This window comes from Astyanax mexicanus, chromosome 8, assembly GCF_023375975.1.
Source record: "Astyanax mexicanus isolate ESR-SI-001 chromosome 8, AstMex3_surface, whole genome shotgun sequence".
NCBI lineage: Eukaryota > Metazoa > Chordata > Actinopteri > Characiformes > Acestrorhamphidae > Astyanax > Astyanax mexicanus.
In genome coordinates, this window is record NC_064415.1 from 25549434 (window position 1) to 25571971 (window position 22538).

At 37.5% G+C, this 22538-nt stretch overlaps 1 protein-coding gene across 1 annotated transcript in view; it reads left to right on the plus strand.

Moving 5' to 3' along the window:
- The window catches only part of arrb2b (arrestin, beta 2b), a 73271-nt gene that overhangs the window by 47459 nt on the left and 3274 nt on the right, over positions 1–22538 (plus strand). Inside the window, exons 2-14 of the mRNA XM_049482472.1 lie at positions 6244–6274; positions 7131–7191; positions 11888–11932; positions 12041–12237; positions 12818–12877; positions 12963–13030; positions 13573–13708; positions 14432–14516; positions 15191–15263; positions 19473–19610; positions 20716–20799; positions 20959–21035; positions 22409–22463. Coding sequence (XP_049338429.1) covers positions 6244–6274; positions 7131–7191; positions 11888–11932; positions 12041–12237; positions 12818–12877; positions 12963–13030; positions 13573–13708; positions 14432–14516; positions 15191–15263; positions 19473–19610; positions 20716–20799; positions 20959–21035; positions 22409–22463 — 1110 coding nt within the window. The remainder of the gene's footprint in view (positions 1–6243; positions 6275–7130; positions 7192–11887; positions 11933–12040; positions 12238–12817; positions 12878–12962; positions 13031–13572; positions 13709–14431; positions 14517–15190; positions 15264–19472; positions 19611–20715; positions 20800–20958; positions 21036–22408; positions 22464–22538) is intronic.

Below are 22538 nucleotides of genomic sequence, written 5' to 3' on the forward strand. Positions count from 1 at the left end.
ATCACTCTCTCTCGTCTCCCTTTCGGCTGATGAAACTTTAAAGCACCATTAAAGTCTCTGACTGTGCCAGAGCCCTCTAATGAATACATCTTATTAATATTGCATTAGCTACAACAGACATGGGGTACCGGCCAGTGCTGGCCAGACACACACACACACACATATAGATGTGCGCTCATACATGCTCTCTTGCTCTCTCTCTTCTTCCCACACACATGCACATGCACACAATATTAGACATAAAGCACAAATCTGGGCCAGAAAAAAGTGAAGGCCTCAGATTCCAGTATGCAGTGAGCTGAAACCATGAACTATAGTCGATTACTCCACAGGCTTCTCTGTTCCTGGTTAGCAGTTGCTTCAGCTCCTGCTTACTGGAGTGTAGTAGAAGTGTGTTTTGTGTCAGTGGTTTTTCCAGTTTCTTGGCTGAGTGCGTGGTAAGGTGATGAAATGACTATCTGTGTTAAGTTCAGTGTATCATCACTCTTACACAAAAGTCTGGAAACTTACAGCAGGAGGAAGTGTGTTTATAGCTGCGTCTCAGTTGCAAACTACACACTAATACTATAAGGTACATACAGTAACACTTTCTATTAATGTCATGTTTATATGACTCGTTGTAAACGCAACACAATAAAATACACTCATAAGGCATCGTAAACATGCCTTTAATAATTTATAAAAATGCATTACAACACATCAGAGCCATGTTTAGAATACTTATAAACACACTCTGTATAATGCTAGAATTATTTTAAACCACTCATGAATTGTATTTTTCACACTATAAGGCGCACTATCAATGAACGTCTATTTTATGGTCTATGTTCATACACAAGGCGTACTGGATTATAAGGCGGATTATGCAACACTAGTAAGGAACAGGGGTGTCTCCATGTTTTCCTTCTAATTCAACAGGTAAGTTAAGTAAAAAAAAAATGTAATTCTTAAAAAAAACAAGCACTGGATGTTAATATACACAGATTTTTCTTTTGAAAATTTTATTTACATTAAGCTTACATTTCCAGATTTCCACTAAGGCTGGGTGCACCAACATTAGCATTAGTAACTAACTGCTAGCAGCGGTTAGTGGCTAATACTGTCAGACAGCGCTACACTGAGGAACCATGTAGCTTGTTTTATTACTGTACACACGCAGACTACAGTCAGATATACTCATCTCTAAATAGTGTAAGAGCTAGCGCTTAGTGTGGTTTGTGGCTAATGCTAATACTAGCAGTGCTAGTCGGGGGTTTGGTAGGATGATTTGCAAAAATATTTACAGATCAGCCCGTTTGGACTAACCATAAGTAATTAAGCATTGCTGTGAGAATACTCAGGCCCTTAGGATTGGTGTTATGGCAAATCAAAACACTGATTTAACTGCTAAAGTTTTTTAGGAATATTTCTGGAGTGGTGGTGCACTGCTCTAGTGTGCAGTGATATCTGTATGAAAGCGTCATTAAAAGAAACGTTGAAAGTGGGAAAATAAATCATAAAAATGTTATAGCTTTTCTATTGGTCTGTTTGACACATTATAAGAAACAACTGGAATTTGGTTGACATCCATGATAAGCTAAGTTAAAATTCAATAGGTCTTTCTCACTTACTCTACACTAGGGATGTATGACGTAGACACAAATGCGATGTACAACAATATTGATAATCCTTTCTTAGTTAAGATTCTGTAAGATTTCTCAGGATTGGCTTGGCTGCACTAGTTTTTTCCCACGATAAGAAGTAGTTTAGTGTGTGTTCAATGTGAACCTCTACCTCACTCTACTTCCAGTCATGTAAGCACACAGCCTGCAGTGTGAAGAGCTCTCCCTCTATTGAGCAATTTAAGGTTGCTGTTATTAACTGTGTTACCTCAATTCTTATACTTTAACTCTGCTGAACTTTTTGGCTGTAAGGCATTTAAATGAGTAAGATTCGCTAAGGAGAAATGGCCAGTGGACACGTACTATAACACAGAGAGAGAGAGAGAAAGAGAGATAGAGATAACTATCAGTCTGTTTATCCACTTATCCATGATAAGCTGCATACTCACCTAAACATACTTTTCATTCAGTTACCATGGCAGCCAGATGAGCTTTTTGCGTTCCTATGACAACAGCAAGGCAAGAAACTACCAAGATATAATAAACAGCGTTACAGCATGAAGCCAGCTCTGTGTGTGTGTGTCTGTGTGTGTCTGTGTGTGTGTGTGTGTGTGTGTAAGAACGGAGCAGATCGGAGCTCCAGCAGCTGGGCCGTTGACCTCTGAGCTTTCTCTGAAGAGCGCAGCCACTCCTACGACTCAGTGACACACTCCATATGGCACAGTTCTCTCACTCAACCATTAATGTGTGTGTGTGTGTGTGTGTGTGTGCCTCAGATCTGATGATGAGCTGATATATACAGATTTAATCATAACATTATGACCACCTCCTTTTTCAGCTACACTAAGCCTACAGGGCATTTTGTAGTTCCATAATTACAGACTGTAGCTGGTGGTCCTGTATCTGTTTCTCTGTATACTTTATTATCCTTTTTTACCCTGTTCTTCAATGGTCAGGACCTCATAAGACCACTACAGAGCAGCTATTATTTGGGTGGTGGGTCCTTCTTAGCAGTGCAGTGACTAACATAGTGCTGATTAGTGTATTAGTGTGTGTTGTGCTGGTATAAGGGGATCAGATACAGAATTGAACTGAGAATAATCCACCAACAGCATCTTGTGGGCAGCATCCTGTGTGCAATGTCTTGTGACCACTGATGAAGAACTAAAGGATGACCAGCACAAACTGTGTGGAAGCAGATGAGCTTCTGTCTCTTACTTTACATCTACAGCACAAGCTGGAGAAACTAGGAAGAAGTCTAATAGACTGAAGGACAGTGAGTGGACACAGTGTATGAAAACTCCAGCAGCACTGTTGTATCTGATCCACTTGAACCACCACCAGCACAACAGACACTAACACACCATCACCATGTCAGAGAACAATATCTGCTCTATCCACTACTCTATGGAAAAGTACATACTTTTTAAAAGTAAAATATGTACTTAAATACATACTAAATGTTCTATTTTGACACAACTTATGGCAGCTTAAGTACATTTAAGCTATATTTAAAAATACAATATAAAATCATTAGATTGTGCTTTTGTCGTAGAACTTCTGTGAATTTAAATAGATTTAAGTTAAATTTAATTTTTAATACACTGGAAGTATATCGTAGCTGTACTACTTTGCGTATTGTTGCACATATTGTGTAGGCTACACCTTAATGGCACTGGAAAAATGTTACTTAAAGTTACTACATATATTTTCCATCAACACAACGTCTAATTTAAAGCACATGAATGAAAAATACATTTTATGGAAATATAGAGAAAGTATATTTAATGTGTATTTTCATTAAGTATATTAAATTAAAAATGTAATTTAAGTATTCCTTACCTAATTTGAACATACTTTTAATTCTCTTAAGTATACTTCCTTTTCACTAGAGCTGCAACTAATGATTATTTTGGTAGGCGACTAATCTGATGATTATTTTTCAATTAGTCGATTAGTCAGCGATTATTTCTGCCACGTTCTCCATCTATAAAAAACGATAGAAACAGCTGAACATAAGATTTCAAAAAAGTCATTTAAACGTTCACATGACATGTAGTTAAAACATGGAAAATACTGATATTTAGTGAGTAAATATGTAATCTGTTGTGTTTGGGCCCTTTTGGAGACACAGACTACGTTGAGTGTAACGTGTGAGTGTGTCATTTACCCATCTCCCGTTGTGCTTCTGTCCCCAGCACTTTGTGTAATGCGGTACGGTTACAAATTAACGATTAGTCGACAACTAAACTTGTAGCCGACAAATATAAATAATCAACATTGTCGATGATAACGACTAATCGTTGCAGCCCTACTTTTCACAAGGGTGACCATTGAGGGACAGAGTGAAAGAGGATAGCAAGTAAAGTATGCAGAGAAACAGAGGTACTACAGTCTGAACTTATATATTATAGCACTATGAAATGTCCTAAATGCTCAGTGAAGCACATAAAATGGATAATGGGTGTAGCATCAAGGAATTGTGACATGGTGCAGTGATTTCAGTCAGGAAAAGTGAAAGGGAGATGGAAAGTGCAATGGTGGATCAAAGTGACAGAGGCTGCTCCTGCTGATCCACTCACCTGTACAGCTGATCCAGCGCTTAAGTACTGACTCTGTAGTTCAGGCCAAATGAAACGCATGCTGTGTTTGATCTGGTGCTGCGCAGTGTTAATAAAACTCCATGTCACAATATTTTAACAGTAGCTAACTTCACAGGCTCTCACAGCCTGCCTGAGTACTGAAGAACAGAAAAGCTGATCTTGCTGTTTTTTCTTCCTTTAAAACTGTGTCTAAGGCTGTTCTGAACAGCACAGTAAAAGTTAAGCAGACAGAAAGCAGATTTGCAGAAAAGGATATGTAAATGTTTATGTATTTTTTTATGAATAATCAACTTAAACAGCTTGTACCAAAGACTAATGAGGTCAGAATGTTGGCTAATCATCATCCCACCACATCCCATGAAAAAATATTGTATAGCTTACCTGCAATAGTCATGAATTGCAATTCAATCTATTCATTAGAAAGAATATCCACAGACTTTAGGATTCCTTGTTGTATTTTTCTGTGAAGACTTTGTGAAAGCTGTGATGATGACAGTGTATTAGTACAGTATATAGGTTTTGTAATTTTTCCTAGAGTTTATGAGCTGTAAGCCTTTCAACTTTTATGTAATCTTCAACTGTAAGCCCTTTAAGCCTTTTATGTAATTTACTGAATTGAAAATTTGTAATGAGTTAAATGAACCTGCAATCATTTATTTTCATATTGGGAGTGTCTCCCTTTTCCCTTTACTGTATTATGTTGTGTATACAATGGTAGACTGGCTAGCATTTGTGTTGATAGTTATAAGAGTTATATTGCTGCATGAGTTTCACTCATAATCAAGATTTCACTCGCAAAGCTGTGCAGGAATCTGTCTCCCGAGTAACTTAAACAACTATGTTAAACTAAATTACTAAAAAAAGTGAATGACACATGTATTTTAAATTAAAATAACTAAGTAGATACAACATGTATTATGTAGTCAATTAAATTTACAGAGAGCAGTCCTAAACCAAATCAGATATAAAGTCATAAGTTACAGTAAATAGTAAATCTAATATTTTTTCATGGCAGCTTTTAATATTTTTAACTCTGTAGAAGCTGTGAAGCTCTATTTTTTAGTCAACCTCTGCCACTGACACAGGCCTTTTTTTTTTTCTTTTTTTTTTTTTTTTACAGATGTCAAGTTTTAAGAACAAACATGCAAATATTATAATGATGTTTTTCAGACTGAATCTAAATCTGATGGTCTGCAAAGCTGTGTAAAATGTTTATCAAAAACATTTTGGTTCGAATCCTGTTCATGTAGCTTGCCATCGGCTACCGAAGCCCTGAGGGAGCACAATTGGCTGGGTGGGTAGATGGCACTCTCTCCCCTTACCATTTAGAAGGGTAATATCCGCAGCACAAAGCGTCTGTGAGCTGATGTATCGGAACCGAGTCGCTGTGTTCTCCTCTGTGCACGTTGTGATGCTACTCGGCAAAGCTACATCTTCACCCTCCTGGTGTTGGGGCATCACTAGTGATAGGAGTCCTAATGAGTGGGTCGAGTAATTGATAGTGTAAATTGGGAGAAAATGGGATAAAAATGAGATTTTTTTTTTCCCGACTTTCTGCGTTGTCTATGCGTTAAATCCAGACTGACCAATCAGGGCTGGCAGGGATGTGAAGCTGGCAGCAGCTGAGAGAAGCTTGTACTCTGATCAACATGCTAATTATAAAACTGCAGAGTTTAAATAAATATGTTCCAGAGCAGAGCTGAACAGCTGGAGAATGGTACATGTAACAACCTTTATCTAGCTGTTTTATAAAGTTTGTCAAGGAGGATCCTAATCAGTTTATGTCCCACAAAAAAACGAAGACTAACTTTTCTCTTCCTGATGAGCAAGAGCGAGGAGGAGGAAAAAAGAGCTGAAAAAAAGGAGCAAAAAACTGAATGATAAAAGGAAAGAATGGGTTTTTATGAGGGCTATGGCGGGTTAGTGTCCCTGAGTATATTAAAAGATTTAATCAAACTTAATAGCTAATGTGTTGTATTTTATTTAGCAATGTATTCCTTTAAGAAAGTCTAATTTTGTGCATTTTCTTCTCCCAACAGAGTCTTCAAGAAGTCCAGCCCCAACTGCAAGGTAATACTCCTGAGTTTAACTGTGTGTGTGTGTGCATGCGTGCTCTTCCTTACTGTGTGTGTGCGTGTGCATATATGTATGTGTGCCTGCAAGATAAGTCTCTTCCTTACTCTCAGTGGACCATCTTTTTTCCTGCTGTGCTCTCTCTATCTATCAGTCTATCTCTCTTTCTCTATCTCTCTTCTCTATAGCCCCCTCTCTTTCTCTGTCTTTTTTCCTCCACCCCTTCCCTCCCTCCCTCCCTCCCTCTCTTTCTTTCCTTCGTCATTTCCTCAGGGTCACTCCTTTCTCTTGTCTCCTCTCCTCGCTTCTTCTTCTTCTTTTCTTCATCTGCATATTTATATCTGGCGGTGTCACCTGTACCAAATCACTCAGCTTTTTTCTTTTCTTTTCCTCTGTTTCATTTTGCCTCCTTTCTTGCTCTCTTGCCAGCTTTTCACTGCCTTATTTATTCTGAATTATTCAGCTTAAACCCCCCCACACACGCTTTTTTGTATTCTGCCTGTGCATTCTGTGCTCCCTGTGTATTTGTCTGCTTTTCTGTCTGTCTGTCTGCTCTCTCTCTCTCTCTCTCTCTCTCTTTCTCTCTCTGTCATTCTTTCTGTCCCTCTGTGTCTCTCTCCACCCTGTCTGATGGAGAGTTGTGTGAGTGTGGAGGATGTCTTTTGTGATATCACTCGGTCTGGCAGGGTCGTCTACAGGAAGGGAGTGGAGCGACTTGGGGTCAGTTTGGCATGATTCAGAGCTTTTGGTGAAGTGTGTGTGTGTGTGTGTGTGTGTGTGTGTGTGTGTGTTTTAGCCAGTCCAGACTTGTTTTGATCAAACTTTTTTCTCTTTTCTGTTTTTCCTCTCCTAGCTCACGGTATATTTGGGGAAGAGGGACTTTGTGGATCATCTAGATCATGTGGACCCAGTTGGTGAGTCTGAATATTTTTACTAGGCTTGTCAAGAAAAATATTTTATTCTGGTGATGTATTACCCATACATAATTGTAATAAAAAGCTGTTTTAAACAGCATTACCAGCTCATTTACTCTCCTTTATAAAAAACACACAATGGGCAATACTGAGAAAAAAAGCAGAAAGTCATTAAAATCCATGCACATGTATTGTATAATAAGTCAATAATGTAATTTTTGCCTAATTTTAACTACCGGTATATAAAAATAGAATTTCTCCTGATTATTGGTGCCAGTGTAATGTTTTATACCAGTATTCAGCTTATAGAGGTAATTATAGGTGGGAAGTCTCCTCAGGATTTATCATGGCAACTGATATATAAACTAAAGACCTCACCACAACAGCATCTGCTAGCTTAAAGGAGAACTCCGGTGTAAAACATGAAAAAGAGTAACCTTTATTACTAACCTTTGTTAACCGCAGCTTTCCGAGATACAGTTATTTTTTGTAGTTTCTCCCAACATGCTTTAGAATGGATGATATGGGGAATATATTGCCCCTGCAGATAAATAGCTTTTTTCACTGTTATCCAGGCTCAAAGCAGCTCCACACCTTATTGGTAGAATCCAGAGAGCCCTGACATTTAAAACGAGGCATTAATAACTAAAAGTGCACAAGAAGCTTATTAAATACCACTGTTTACAACCCGTAGGGTAACCTAATCTCTGGGCGCCGCCATCTTAAGGTAAAGGTAAAAGTGGTTTTTAATAAGCTTCTTTTGCACTTTTAAAGTTATTTATGCATCATTTTAAATGTCAGGGTTCTCCAGATTCTACCAAAGAAGTGTGGAGCTACTTTGAGCCTGGATAGAGATATAAAAATGTATTTATCTGCAGGCGCAAAATATGCCCCATATCATCCATTCTACAGGGTGTTAGAACTGTAAAATATCTCAGAAAGCTGCAGCTATTCAAGAAAGGTTAGTACTCTTTATTATGTTTTACTACACCAAAAGACAATTTGACATCAGAGTTCTCCTTTAATGTTTGTCACTCACGGATCTACCAACAACTGAACCATCCTAGACCAACCTACAATTTTACTAAACAAGAACATTCACGATAATCAGTGACCTTAAAAACCGAACTAGACTCCAGCTATGATTTATTATAACCCACTCGTCTAAAGTTAAGGCCAGAACAGTGTGTAATCCTGATTCATAGCTCTGTGTAGGTTTGCAGTAGTTTAGTGTGGTAAGAAGCGTCTCGAATTGAAGTGTAAAGGTACAGATAATTGGAGGTTTGGGAAGTGCTTGGTGTGCTATGTTGATGCTCTTTCATTTCCTCCAAAACCTCTCTCTGTCCCTGGCGTGCTTTGTTTCCATGACAGCAAGTCTCTGAAGGGACCCATTCACTTCAGTTAGGTGGGACGCAGGAGTTCCGCTAATGAAGGAGAATAGTGTGTGTGGGGGTGTAGGTGTGTGTACACTATATGTGTGTAATGAAGATGTAGTGTCTAATCCTTAAGTATTAAGTAATTGTAGCCTTTTTTGAGAGTACTTACTGTAATTGTTATCTCCTTCACTCTTTCTCATTCTCTCTCTCTCTCTCTCTCTGTCTCTCTCTTTGTGCACCTAAGTAGGGCTGGTGGAAGTAGAATGGGTGTGTTTTGAAAACAGTTGTATTCGGTTGTACAAAAAAATAATAATTCATATATAAAATCCTGTTAACTCCAGGGACCGTTTCTGTGCTTATTTTTTTGCTTGTTTAAGGAGTTTATTGATGATCAGATGGAAAAAAGATAGATTTTTTAAATAGATCTGTATAAAACTGTAATGGTTCTGCTTAGAAACATTAGAGCACAGCATTCGTAACTGTCATTATTAGTCCGAGAGCCTTTTAGCACTCTACTATTTTTGCCCTTTTTTGTCCGCAGCCTTTAGTATGTTAATCTCAAAGCTGTCAATTATAGTTCAGCCTGACTAAGTGTGACTAATTAGTGGAAATGGGTGATATGGCCCTAAAATAATATCACGATATTTCAGGTCTTTTTTTTGTGATAACAATATTCTTGGCAATAAGATAAAACATTGCATTTTTAAAAAAATGTTCTCAAGGGTATACTACTGCAATAAAATGCATATAAATATGTAGTCTATATTATAAATATAACAGTTTTACACATTCAGTAGAAACTAAACAATGTTTTGTCTATTTTGGAAACAGTAACTTACCAGGACCCTGTTTTTGTTTAAAATTATAATAGTGTAACAAAAAACAACAACAAAAAAACACATATAAAGTGATGTAACAACATAAATCTATTACAAAACTAAAGTGCAGAATATGTGGTGCATGCATATATACTGCAAACAAACCATTAAATATAAATAGCAGAACAAATAGAAAAAAGACAGCTTTTTGCAATATATTGCAATATGAATATATGGACGGTATTTTATCGGTATATGCAAATCATGCTTCACACAAGAACAGTACACAATACACACTACACTTTTTGCTATAATATAAGAATTTAGCTTTTTTTATTTGAACAAGCATTTATGCAGGGTTTTGAGTTTGAGTGGTCTTGCTGTTGCAGATTTTAGTCTGACCCCTAAATTGCTACTTTATAATTACACACCACACTGTAGAAACCACAAGCTAAACAGTCTTGGCCATCATCTTAAGGCCTTCTCCTGTCTTGTGTGTATTGATTGCTTTCATTTTCAGGCCTTTAGTTGCTTAGAGGAGCCCATGAGTGTTAGCACAAGGTCTGAAGCTTCAGCGGCTATATAAAGCTTGCTTCATATTGATAATATTCAGCTGACAGTTTCCAATTACACATGGTGACGTGCCTCAGACTCATACTGATGTTCTGAAGGAGAGACTGTGCTACAGAGACTGTGCTACAGAAGCGTCTTGTCCATTTTTGGCTACTTTTGACTGTTTTGATGAAAGGCAGCTGCTTCATTACAGTGTTTTGTTGTAGTGGATTATGAGTGAAATGCGATGCTTTAAAACAGAAGCAGGTCATCCATTTAAAAACTATGTCCAGCTGTTGGAGAAGGTTAAGAGTGCATCATTCTTTTATCACTTTTGTCGCTTGCTATTATAACATGGTGTTGGTGATTATGCTTCTGGTTTATTGGCTTGTTAACTGGCATTATTAACTTGGCTGTTACTTTTAAATGGCATCTGGTCACTGCTGGGATAAGAGCTTATAAGGCAGATAATAGTTACTGCTTTTCAGAGTGCCATTATTGAGAGACATTGGCACTTGCAGAATGCCTCACAGCCATTCATATTGTAAGTGTGAAACTAACTGCTATAATTATTTAGGGCTGAATAATAAAAATATATAAAAATATACTGTACATTGTGATAAAAAACAATAATAAGATTATAATACTAAGATTTTTTGATATTCAAAATCACCCTGAACCAGTCTAAAACCAGCATTGCTGGCATTACCACCAAGCTGGCAACCACATGCAGGTGTTCTGAGCTTCATAACTGAAAACTATAGTAAAGTACAGTCATGATAAACATATCGTATGAAACAGCAAAACCAATGTTTAACCAGTGTTGTATCATTGACCTTTTAACAGCTCTGTGACAAAATATATTTTTCGCACTATAAGGTGCACTATCAAGTATATCAAGCTAGCCGCAGTGCAGTGCATAGCCTTATTACTGTTTTTTGTGTCTTTGCACATAAACTATAAGCTCAATATAAAAATGAGTTTGTTTAGAAATTTCTATTCGTAAAGCATGTTCAATTATATTAGAGTAGATGAAAGTCATTCAGGCATCATTTTTGTAGCCTATTTGACCGATGTTTAGGCATGTGGATAATTTTTCGCATGGTTTGTGTTCTAGTCTTTTGGAGATTTGTTTTAAATAAACATTTTTCTAAATTAATTGTTCTTCTTCAGTGTTGCAATGTAAAGTAACATCATTCTGAATAGATTTTACTCACTCAAACATTCAGAAAATGTTTTTTAAAAGCTCAGTTTTAACATGGGCTGGATATTTTGGGCCCGGTCTAAGCTCTAAGTAATAAATCTTGAATTAATTAATTTATGCAGAATTAGAGTTGGAAAACCTCATATCTCACTATGACTAAGAACAACGGTGATATTCAATATCATATGATTACAATAACAATGATGAAGAAAATAAATAATGAAGGCACATCCTAATCTAGTGAAAGACAATAATTAGGAAAGATCACCTTAACACTTTAACATATTCACAGCAGTAATTGATGTGATAATTGCAAACTGACATTTGCAAAGGTTTAAACAGTTTATAATTACTGGACCTTTATAGCTAAACATGGTGCAGTGTTGCTTATGTTTTGCCTGTCAATACAGTTCTGCTTATGTTTTTTTTTTCCACACTGATGCACTGATGTACCTAACTGGGACTGTACACTGGGGTTTCACAGTGTTCCTCAAACTCTCTAAAGTTACAGGAAAGCCTTCAGTATTGTACACAGTGTGAGTCTTCCAAAATGCTGAGCTTTCACTTCGCACTGTGACTATTTCTTGCACTTCTCTAAATTATTATATTGAGGGCCTCTAAAAATTGAGCATGACTAGAATTAAGTGAAGGAGTTGGTTATTATAGTATCTGTGTGTGTGTGTGTGTGTGTGTGTTAACTGTGTGTGTGTACTGCCATGCTAATCTTGTGTGTTATCTGACTGTAGATGGAGTTCTTTTGATTGATCCAGAATATCTTAAAGACAGAAAAGGTGAGTAAACAAAATAACCAACTGCCTGTTAATTAGAGATTTAAATTAAAGCAGAAAGGTAATCTTTGGTTGTATCATATTTAAATCTACTTATTTATTTCTGCCCAGTGTTTGTGACCCTGACGTGTGCCTTCCGTTATGGCCGTGAGGACCTGGACGTGCTGGGCCTGTCATTCAGGAAGGATCTGTACATCTCCACCTTCCAGGCTTTCCCCCCACTGCCTGAGGAGCACAAACCACTCAGCCGCCTCCAGGAGCGACTGCTGAAAAAGCTCGGGCAGCACGCACACCCATTCAACTTCACTGTAATTACAGCTCCATTATTTTGCTATTTACTTATTCAGCTTCTTCTTTATGTAATACTGTTCATGAGATGTATAGATCTAATTCTAAAATCTGATTGGCTGAGCCTGGTTTGAAAGCTGTTATTTACACACTCATTGAATCTGTAATACTGCACGAGGTTGTTCACCCATTGTGCTGAATAATTTTTGATTGTTAGGTTGCGTAGCAACCATAGCCTACTCTAAACGTACACTGATGAATAAAAGAATATTTTATTATAAAATAAATAACACAGCTGTTATAGAGAACCTGTGCTTCTCTATTTTTACTTTTTTTCACAGTTCTTAGTATTGTAACAAAATTTCATGATGAACAGACAAGTATAAATGCTTCAAAATGTGAATATTTTTTTTTTTATTAATTTTGTCATTCTATGTAATCAGGAGGCTGTGTTGAACTAAATAATAATAACTAAATATATAATAATATCAAGAATTATTTTTATAATATAAGCACAATATGCATAAAGGATCATCACCAGCTTGTCTTTGTGTTCTTGCAATTGAGCTTATTGTTAATTTAGTGTTTGTTTATTTTCAGATTCCTCAGAATCTCCCCTGCTCAGTCACTTTACAGCCAGGACCAGAGGACACAGGCAAGGTAAAAATGAGCAAAAGTGCACATGCATCTTCTGTCTTTACATTTTTGTTTTACTACTAAAATGTTCTCATCTTTGGTTTCTCAGGCATGTGGTGTGGACTTTGAGATCAGAGCTTTTTGTGCAAAATCTGTGGAGGAAAAGATTCACAAAAGGTGCAGAGGTTCAGCTTTTTTAACCACTGAAAATGAAATAATGACAGCGAAAAACAAAAATTTAAGGTTAAATTTGAGCACAAGAATATTTAAAAAATAAAAAGTATATAATTAACTCAGCTGTAAATTATTAGCAATAAGCATGAGTTTTTGAGTTAATATTGTTGTGTTGTACTTTTGAATCTACTTGCTGTTTTTAAATTTGCTGTAATGTTTTAAGTTTTTGCATTTGCTGTCATTTTTTAATTTTACTGTAGAGTTTTTGCTTTTGCTGTTATTTCTTAATTTTCCAGTAGGGTTTTTGCATTTGCTGTCATTTCTTTATTTTACTGTAGAGTTTTTGCTTTTGCTGTTATTTCTTAATTTTCCAGTAGGGTTTTTGCATTTGCTGTCTTTTTTTTAGTACTAGTCATATATATATATTTTTTTTCTTATGTGCTTTAATTTCTTAATGTCTTTTGCACCCCCAGGCAAAAGGTTGTATGTTGTTTGTGTACCAGGGAAAGATGTTAAGCTTTGTGTACATGTCTTTATTTGTATAGGAACTCAGTGAGGCTGGTAATTCGTAAAGTTCAGTATGCTCCAGAGAAACCCGGACCACAGCCCATGGTGGAGACCACGCGCAGCTTTCTCATGTCGGACCGCTCCCTACACTTGGAGGCCTCGCTCGACAAAGAGGTGTTACAACACAAACAAAAATACAATCAGGGGTGGCCAACCTTTCAAGCACAAAGAGCCAGAAAAAAATTATTACTGCCAAGAGCCACAGGTTATGAATTCACTCAAATATCTGCAGACAAATATCAGTACTACAGCAACCACGAGACTGCTCTAACTTCTGAAGCTGTTTGTCTGACTTTAAAGTGTTCAGCTTGTGCTTCGGTACCTTTGGGAAACTCGTGATTCATATTGGCTTGTAATGAGGTAAAGTGTTGTTGAAGATTAGAAGCTTTAAAATATGATAATGACATTTGGCATAACTTTAGTTAGTGAAAAAAAACAAATCCACCCACTCTGGTAAAAAGGTTCTGAGTTCATTTTCATATTTGTGTTTGGCTTTACATTTTACATGGATGCGGCAATGTTACAGCAGTTGTTTAGCTCAGGAAGGACGGGGTGTAGCATCACCGTGGCAACAGACTTTGGCTGGCCAAAAGTCATATAGCGCAATAAATATTCAAGCACTGACTCAAATACATGCTACAAGTGTGCAGCAAAAATAAATATATTAATGTATTATAAATGTATAAAAATAGAATATTTTTTATTATGAATGGAAGGGCCGCAATAAACAGGCAAGGAGCCACAAGTTGGCAACCCCTGATCTATAACCTGTGACTATCAATGTTTCCATATTAATCAACATTATTTCTTACCACCCTTTTGTTCTTTGTCTTCCAGCTCTATTATCACGGAGAACCCATCAGTGTCAATGTTCACGTCACCAACAACTCCACCAAGACGGTCAAGCGAGTGAAAATCTCAGGTAGGAGCACACCTTTGTGTAAAGCTGCTTTGTGTGTTATCCTGTTGTCCTGCTGCCTATTTGCTTGCTCTCTACATTTGTGTCTCACCTTGCTCATCCTTTTTGCATTGTCCATTTACCTGATTTATGATAGTTGGAGTGTTTATTTAACTAGATAGTTTTGATGAGTATCTGTTAAGCGTTGGTTTTAAGTTAATATTTCACTATCTAATGAGTGGGTTACCACAGAAACAGCTCTGTATCAATAAAGAACTGCCTTTTACTGGGATTTGACAGTGCTTTAAAAGGTGTTTAGTTTAGTTTTCAGATCAGTGTGTTTGTCTACTTTAGTGTTACCAGACATCTGTGTGCATTTGGGAGGAGGGATTAGCACAAAATGACACTGATAACTATTGATATCATAATGATGAGCTCTGTGGAGGCCATTTACAGTTACTATTACAGTGTATGAATTATGTTTGTTCATTGACTTTCCTTGTCTTGTTCTTTAGTTTTTTATATGTTGTGCATTGTGTAAGTGTGTGTGTCTCTATGCGCATTTGTGCACATATGTGTACCGTACAAAGTACTTGAGTGTGTGTGTGTGTGTGTGTGCGCGTGTATGTGCATGTGCGTAACTGTGCTTCGTTCCGGCCCTGGTAACCCTGCTGTGTGTCCCTGCTCTCTCCCCACAGTGCGGCAGTATGCTGATATCTGTCTGTTCAGTACCGCACAGTACAAATGCCCCGTGGCTCAGGTAGAGGCAGAGTGAGTACCCCCTCCACCTCTTCTCCATCCCTCTTTCCCTCTCTCATTCCTCTCTTCTGCTCTCTTTTCTCCATCTGGCTCTTTTTTGCAGAACTCTTGGTGTCCTCTCATTCAAAATGAAAGAGCTCTCTACCTTCTCTACTCTTCGTTCATTTTTTTATTTCCTACACATTTACCTGTCTATTATGTTGTGTGGTATAAAAAAACATATTAGAATCTATGGATGTGGATGGATACGTATATATATTTGCCAGACCAAATGTATTTACTTTTGCAGTGTTAGAGATTAGCATGTAGTAGTTTAGATTATTTAATGTAGAGCTGATGTTGGTGGTTGTATCCCACAGTGCTTCCCATAACATCCTGAGCTTTTGCTATTCCCTGTGCTTTTGCCGTTTATCCCAAAAAACTGTCACAGCCCATTAGTATTGTGCATACAAGTTGCTTTATAGTAGCTGCCTTTTACCACTTTTTACTACAATCTTTCCCTGTTGCTCAGTTATTGTTAGGCCTGTCATGATAACTATTTTTATGGACAATACATAACTATGTTAATATACTGTACACTCATCTTCAAACAGATAGTTGTACCCAGATCGTCAGAGCCATCCCCAATTGAAAATGTGTGGGATGCTATTGTATGTGCTATTAAAACCCCACCCCTACTATAAAATCTGCAGGAATATTCATACTGCATGGAAAAATTTATAGCAATACACCCTCAAGAACCTCTAAAATTCTGAGATGCCTAGCATGTTGTGTTACACAGAATTTACACACTCAAATCAAGGATTTTTTTAAATCATTTATTGTTCCTAATAACCATTATCTTCCTTCTGAATAGCAATACAATCCAACACTTCCTTCTGGGTGCAGCCTTTTTTCAACAATTTTTTTGATGATGAGTGTAAGTTTCATTATAATGCAATTACATACTGGAGTTTTAATGATTAAGAATTTTCAGACATTCAAATTGAGCTATATAAAATGTTTGAATATTCTAAGTAAATGAGGAGTACATCAAATTAACCAAATTTTTTTTCACAACAATGGGCACAGCTTGGATCGTTCAACTTAATCTTTAAAATGCAGTTTTTAGGTCACAAGCCAGCTAGAATTTCCACATTTTTGCCAATTGCTTTTTGTGCTGTTAGTAGTGTTTGCTCGTTGAGAGTGATGTTCTCTCAGTGTGTATCAAGTTAGTGGTGTTTTACTCTCATTTCCAGAAAGGGTTGTTAGTTTTACACATTCTACAGCTTTGGCAGAGATTGTGTCAGACACGGTAAAAAGAACCTGACAAATCATAGCATATTATTTATCAGAACTCACAGCACAATCCAACATGGCAGTTCTGCGGCTGTTTTTGAAGTCAGGCACCCTTCTGGACACTAGTTGTTTCACATTGGACACACCCCACACACAAGGAGAGAGGCTGTTTCTGTTTGATTTGCATTGAAATACAAGCTACAGATGTTCATGATTGGCTTGAATACACAGTGTAAAAGACTAAAAAAGCAGTAAAACTGTAAAATGATTGTAATTCGAGGTTTACATGCGTGCTGATTAGTACCTGTCGCAGTCCTCTCTGTGTGTATGGAGACGCCATGGATTATTGATTATTGAGCATTGGACAATGTGCTCCTTGCACTTTTTTACTACATGATAAATGACACTGTTGAGAGAATAGAACAGTGCATCTGGCTCAAAGATGATAAAATGCACAAAAGTAAATTAATAATATCAAGGTCAGCAAGAATGATTGAGGTCATGTCCATATATTGTATGATCGATTAGTCGATAATGGAATTATTGTGACAGGCCTATTCAGCATATTTAAGCCTAATAATGCTTCTTTCCCTTGTTGTGACATCACATTTTTACACTTTGCACATTTTACATTTTGCTTACCAGCCAGTTGTCATTGGTGAGCCGCACCCCCCTCCCAGTTATTGGCTGTGTCTGTAGTGAAATTATAAAGAGCTGTTCTTTTCAGTGCTGCAGGTGACATATGTGGTTCTGCACTCCAGCGATACCTACAGCAAATCTGTGGGTCGGCTGGCCTCCCGGTGAGTACGGTCGAGAGGATGACCAGGACCCTCTGTTTTTTGACCCTGAGAAACCCTACTCCTTTGACCATCCCCCCAAAGCTATTAGGCTTCTTGGACATTTCTCCTCGCCTCCAGTGTTGGGAGCTGCCAAATGTTTTAAATTTCATCAAAAGGGAGAACCTGATGAAGTGAAACTCTTCTTTTCGGACTATTACGTTTGCGTTCTGTTTTTTTTTTTTTCTAGCGTAATCATTTTAAATCAGCTGTTTTTGCTGGAGTGGCTCTCCAAGCTGCTCTAAGCTGCTGGGCTAACCGCTAAGTCTCCTGCTTCCTATTGATCTTGATGTGCAGAAATGAATTGTTTGTTGCAGTGCCATCGGTATTTGTCACCGGCTGCAATTGATATGGGGCCCCCACAAGCAGTTGCTGTCTCTTCACTTTTGTGTGTTCCCTGTAGAAATAAATAGTTGATTAGTTTTCTCTCAGCTCTCTGGCCTCAGCTCTACTGTGTTGTGTTTGCACTACTTCCCCCGCAATACATGCTCCGTTAAATGCTAGCCTCCGAGGAAGATCCTCTTTCTCATTTCTCTTCCCCCTCCCTTCTTTTTCTGTTCGTCTTTCACCCTCATACTCTGTCTGGTCTGCTTCTCTTAAACCAGGCCAGAAAAAAAGACCTATTTGTAACATAGCTAACATTCTCACACACACCCTGGCATTCATTAACACACATGACATTCGTTGGTATGCGCAAAGTATTTGGCATTCAAGCAAATCTTTTCCATGACAACATTGCAGGAGGACATCTTTGTTTACTTTGAGTTAGAACTTCTGGTTAGACAACAAATCCATTAATAAGATAAAGACAGCATAAACATACTTTTGAAAGTGGGCGTGGCCGTGGATATAAGCTATATGGTGCCCCACAAGACTCCAACGTTTTAAAATGTGTTTAAACCTAGCTAACCATGCTTTAAAAAGCTCTAAATAACACTTAATAAGCTGTTGGAATGTTGGGTTAGCATAGCTATTCATTTTATTTTGTGTTTTTTTTTTTTTACAAACCTGAGTATTTTTTACACTTCTTTACCAAAAAGGCTTGTTAGTTTTACACATTCTACTATAGCTGCATTACATTGAAAAAAAATCAAGCTTCAGATGTTTATGTTTGTCTTGAATACAAAGTGTAAAAGACTGCAGCAGCAGTAAAACTGTTTTATGATTGTAATACAAGGTTCACATGCATGCTGATTGGTTCCTGTCACAGTCCTCGCTGTATGTATGAATGGGCTATGGATTATTAATGCATTGGTTGTAAATAAGTAGATAAATAAGTAGCTATCCATTTTATGATCATTGTCCACAGCAGTAGATTACTTCAGACTGCATTATTCATTTTGAATGTGATCTGACCATAAATCATTTGCTATGAAATGACCTCTGTCTATGGTTGAAGGTGCTGTATATTAAACCATACAACAACATCCACCCAAACATCCATACGTCCCCTCTTTTGATTTTGTGGAGGTAAACAAACAGCAAAAAAACGATACGCAGAAAAATATGTTACCTCAGTGTTAAAGCTTCAGGTGAAGTGGATGAAAGTTTGCATTTTGGATAATATCTTATATACTTCACCAGAGTTTAATTTAATTTAAAAGATAAAGATTCACCTTCACAAAATGTTAAGAGCAGACATGTGGGCTTTTGGATGGATGTTTTAAATTTAGCACTTAACCATAGACGCAGCTCCTCTTCTTGTTGTGAAAGTGGTAGATATAAGTTCTGCAGTGCCCCACAGCACTCTTATTTTTTTTTTGTGTTTATTTTATTTGAAAGTCAGTCAGCTATGTTCTGAATTGCTCTAAATAAAGTCAGATAGTCTATTGAAATGTTGGGTTAGCACAGCTAGCTTTCTATGATCTGTGTCTGAAGCAGTAGCATTTTTCACATTAAATGTAATCTGATCATAAACTGTTTGATATAAAATGACCAGACTTTTAAACACAAAGGCAGAAGAAACAAATTGTGACTAAATGGGGTGGATACAGATGGGATAAACATTTACAATCTCAGTGTAGTCTGATATGTGTTAATCTGATTTAGAAGTAGTGTAAAAAAAAGTTTGCCACAATCTAACCTCTCTCTTGCTTGTCTTCTGCAGTGATCAGGTGTCACCCAGCTCAACATTCTGTAAGGTGTACACACTCACCCCAACACTGAACAACAACAGAGAGAAGCGAGGTTTGGCCCTGGATGGCAAGCTGAAGCATGAGGATACTAACTTGGCCTCCAGCACCATGTGAGCATTGTGTGCACCACCCATTACTGTACTGTAAACACACCGCCCCTGCAACACTGCTTCCTATACTCAGATTACTATTTTTGGAGTAAGCTGCAAGCTTATTTTGATGTTATTAATCATCAGATTTATTTATATTTCAGCAAATTTAGGGAATTACTCAGTAACTAATTTAGTGATACATTATTATTACCATATTTTTCACCTATATTTTTGCACCTGATTATAAGGCGCACTATCAATAAATGGCTATCTTCTGGTCTATTTTCATACACAAGGTGCACCGGATTATAAGGCGCATTATATTACAGTAGGTCTTGCTGTTGGGTGCCAAGACCTTTAAAGCTAAGCTAAGTTAAGTGAACAAAACTATAATTCTTAATAAAAAAAAAAACATTTCCTTTAAAGTCAAACGAGCACTGTTCTCTCCTGAGAATGTTTATTTGCGTGAGTAAAGCACTTCCATTTATTTACAGTAAACTTAGATTTCCAGATTTCCACTAAGGCTGGGTGCAGCAGCATTAGCAGCTACCCGCGAGCAATAGCCACAGTTAGCGGCTAATGCCACCTGACAGTTCTACACTGAGGAACCCTTAGTGTTCCGGTAAGCCCGGGCAAAATAGGCTAGCGGTTCATCCCATGTAGGTTGTTTTAACACAGTCAACACGCAGACTACAGGCTGATAAAGGTGAAAGAGCTAGCGCTTAGCACAGTTAGCGGCTAATGCTAATACTGCTCCAGTCTCGTTACTGGAGAAACTTCACTAAAAGTCCTGTATAACGCTGTATTTTAGCAGAGTGGCTTTACTGCTCCTTAATTCCTGACTAGTAGAATTCATACATAAGATGTACTGGATTGAAATGCGCACTGTTGATTTATGGAAAATGTAAAAGATTTTAAGTGCGCCTCATAGTGCAAAAAATACGGTAACTGCTGTGATCCTGTAATGTATAAGTTATGCAGTTATAAGTTAGAAAAAACTGAACTGTGCTGTTTAATGGATTAACAAATTTGATATTCCTCAATGCAATGACAATATCACTGAATTAAGAAAGTATTGCTATGTTATTTATGTTTCTTCTCTATCAATTTTTTTTTCTTACAGTGTCAAGGATGTGTCCAATAAAGAGGTTCTGGGCATCTTGGTTTCCTATAGAGTCAAAGTTAAGCTGGTGGTGTCTCGTGGAGGGTAAGCACAAGAATAACATCCACTAGCAGCGTATTACCTTATATAACCTGTCCTATTTTTTACACAGCAAGCCATTTTTATAATGTGTCATAATGTCTGTGATTCATTATTGATGTGTGGGGGAAAAAAAATAAATTCCACCACTTTTTCCCCTGCCAGCGATGTGTCAGTGGAGCTTCCTTTTGTCCTGATGCACCCCAAGCCCTCTGAGCAGCCCAGTTCAAGACCACAGTCAGGTATGTATGCCACGTAAGCTTAGGCACACACATTTTTACTATTGCTGCTTTAAAATCTATAGTCTGTAGAACAATATATATTATATAGAGTATATTAGAGGTTATTGGACGGTTTTGCACATGACCAAAATCTAAATGACTGAATCATGCACTTGATAACACACATCAGGAAACAACAACCCTTTGCAGTTAATTTTGTGCCAAATCATTGCAATAAATCATCAAGTTTCGTGCATCATTAAAGGATTGGGGAGAGTCTTAGAAGAAGGCTGATTTAATTTTATTCAGATATCCAGCATATTGTTCCATTTTGATACTTCATATTTTGTGAGTGGTATTATATTATTATATTTACATTTTTACACATTTTTACTCAAAATGTGTTTTTTAAAGGAAAAAGTATTGTTCAGGTAATTTTGGGTTCTGGGCTCCCCCTACAGTCCAGGAGTGTAATTCTTTTTCGTCTACTTTCATAAATACAAACTGTGCAGTAAGCTCTCCCTTAAGGCCTCGGCATACCGGAGCTTGTTTAGACAGAGCCCGATGGTTTTCCGGTAGTCATGAAACTAAGCGTTGCTAACGTAACAGCACCACCTGCAGTTGTGGAGCATGCGAGACAGGCAAAGCGAAGCCGCAGAAAGTATGCCAGCTCGAAAGCTCGCGAAAGCGCGCTTGACTTCGTGCAATGCTCACGAAATTCGTTTCGCTGGAAGTATGCCGAGGCCTTTATGAACAGCTACAAATGTTTTTGTTGACAAGCTGAGAGACTAAAGTGGACTAATGTGTGTAGAGTAATATTGCCAAAAGTGACATAGTGCAGTGCTGCTGCATCCAGCCTTAGTGGAAATCTGTAAAAAAAAACATCCAATGAAATAAAACACAATGAAAGATTGTCAATCAAATTGTGATTTGCATTTTGAGCTGTTATTTTAAGGTAAAATTGCTACCTAATGTTGTGATAATGCGTGACATTTTACATACATTGGGATGTTCTTCATCATTTTATGAGTAAGCACCACAGTGATAGTTGCAGCAGTGGCAAGGAAAAACTCCCTCACACTAAGAGAAAGAAACAGTTGCTTTCGTATGAATAGCATATCCTTGTCTTAATGAGACATGTAGCTTGGCAGTGAATTTGTTTACAGTGATTATGGATTGCATTATTTATTTATAATGTTGTAATATGTATTCAAACAATAAGCCACTCACATCATTGCATTACAGGGATTTTATTCCACTAGTTCAGACAGTTATTTAGGGAAAATCAGTTTTAAACAGTATTTTTTGATGTGTTTAGTCTCTTAGACTGAGGATTCACTTCACTCCTAATGAAAGTATAGACACTATAGTTGTTTATTGCCTCTCTTTCACAGTTGTGCCAGAGACGGACGCCCCGGTCGACACCAACCTGATAGAGTTTGAGACAAAGTGAGTTTACTGTGTTTGGTTTGTGTATTTGTGCTGGTTGCTGAGTAGGGCAATGGCTAAAACTGTCCACAGTGT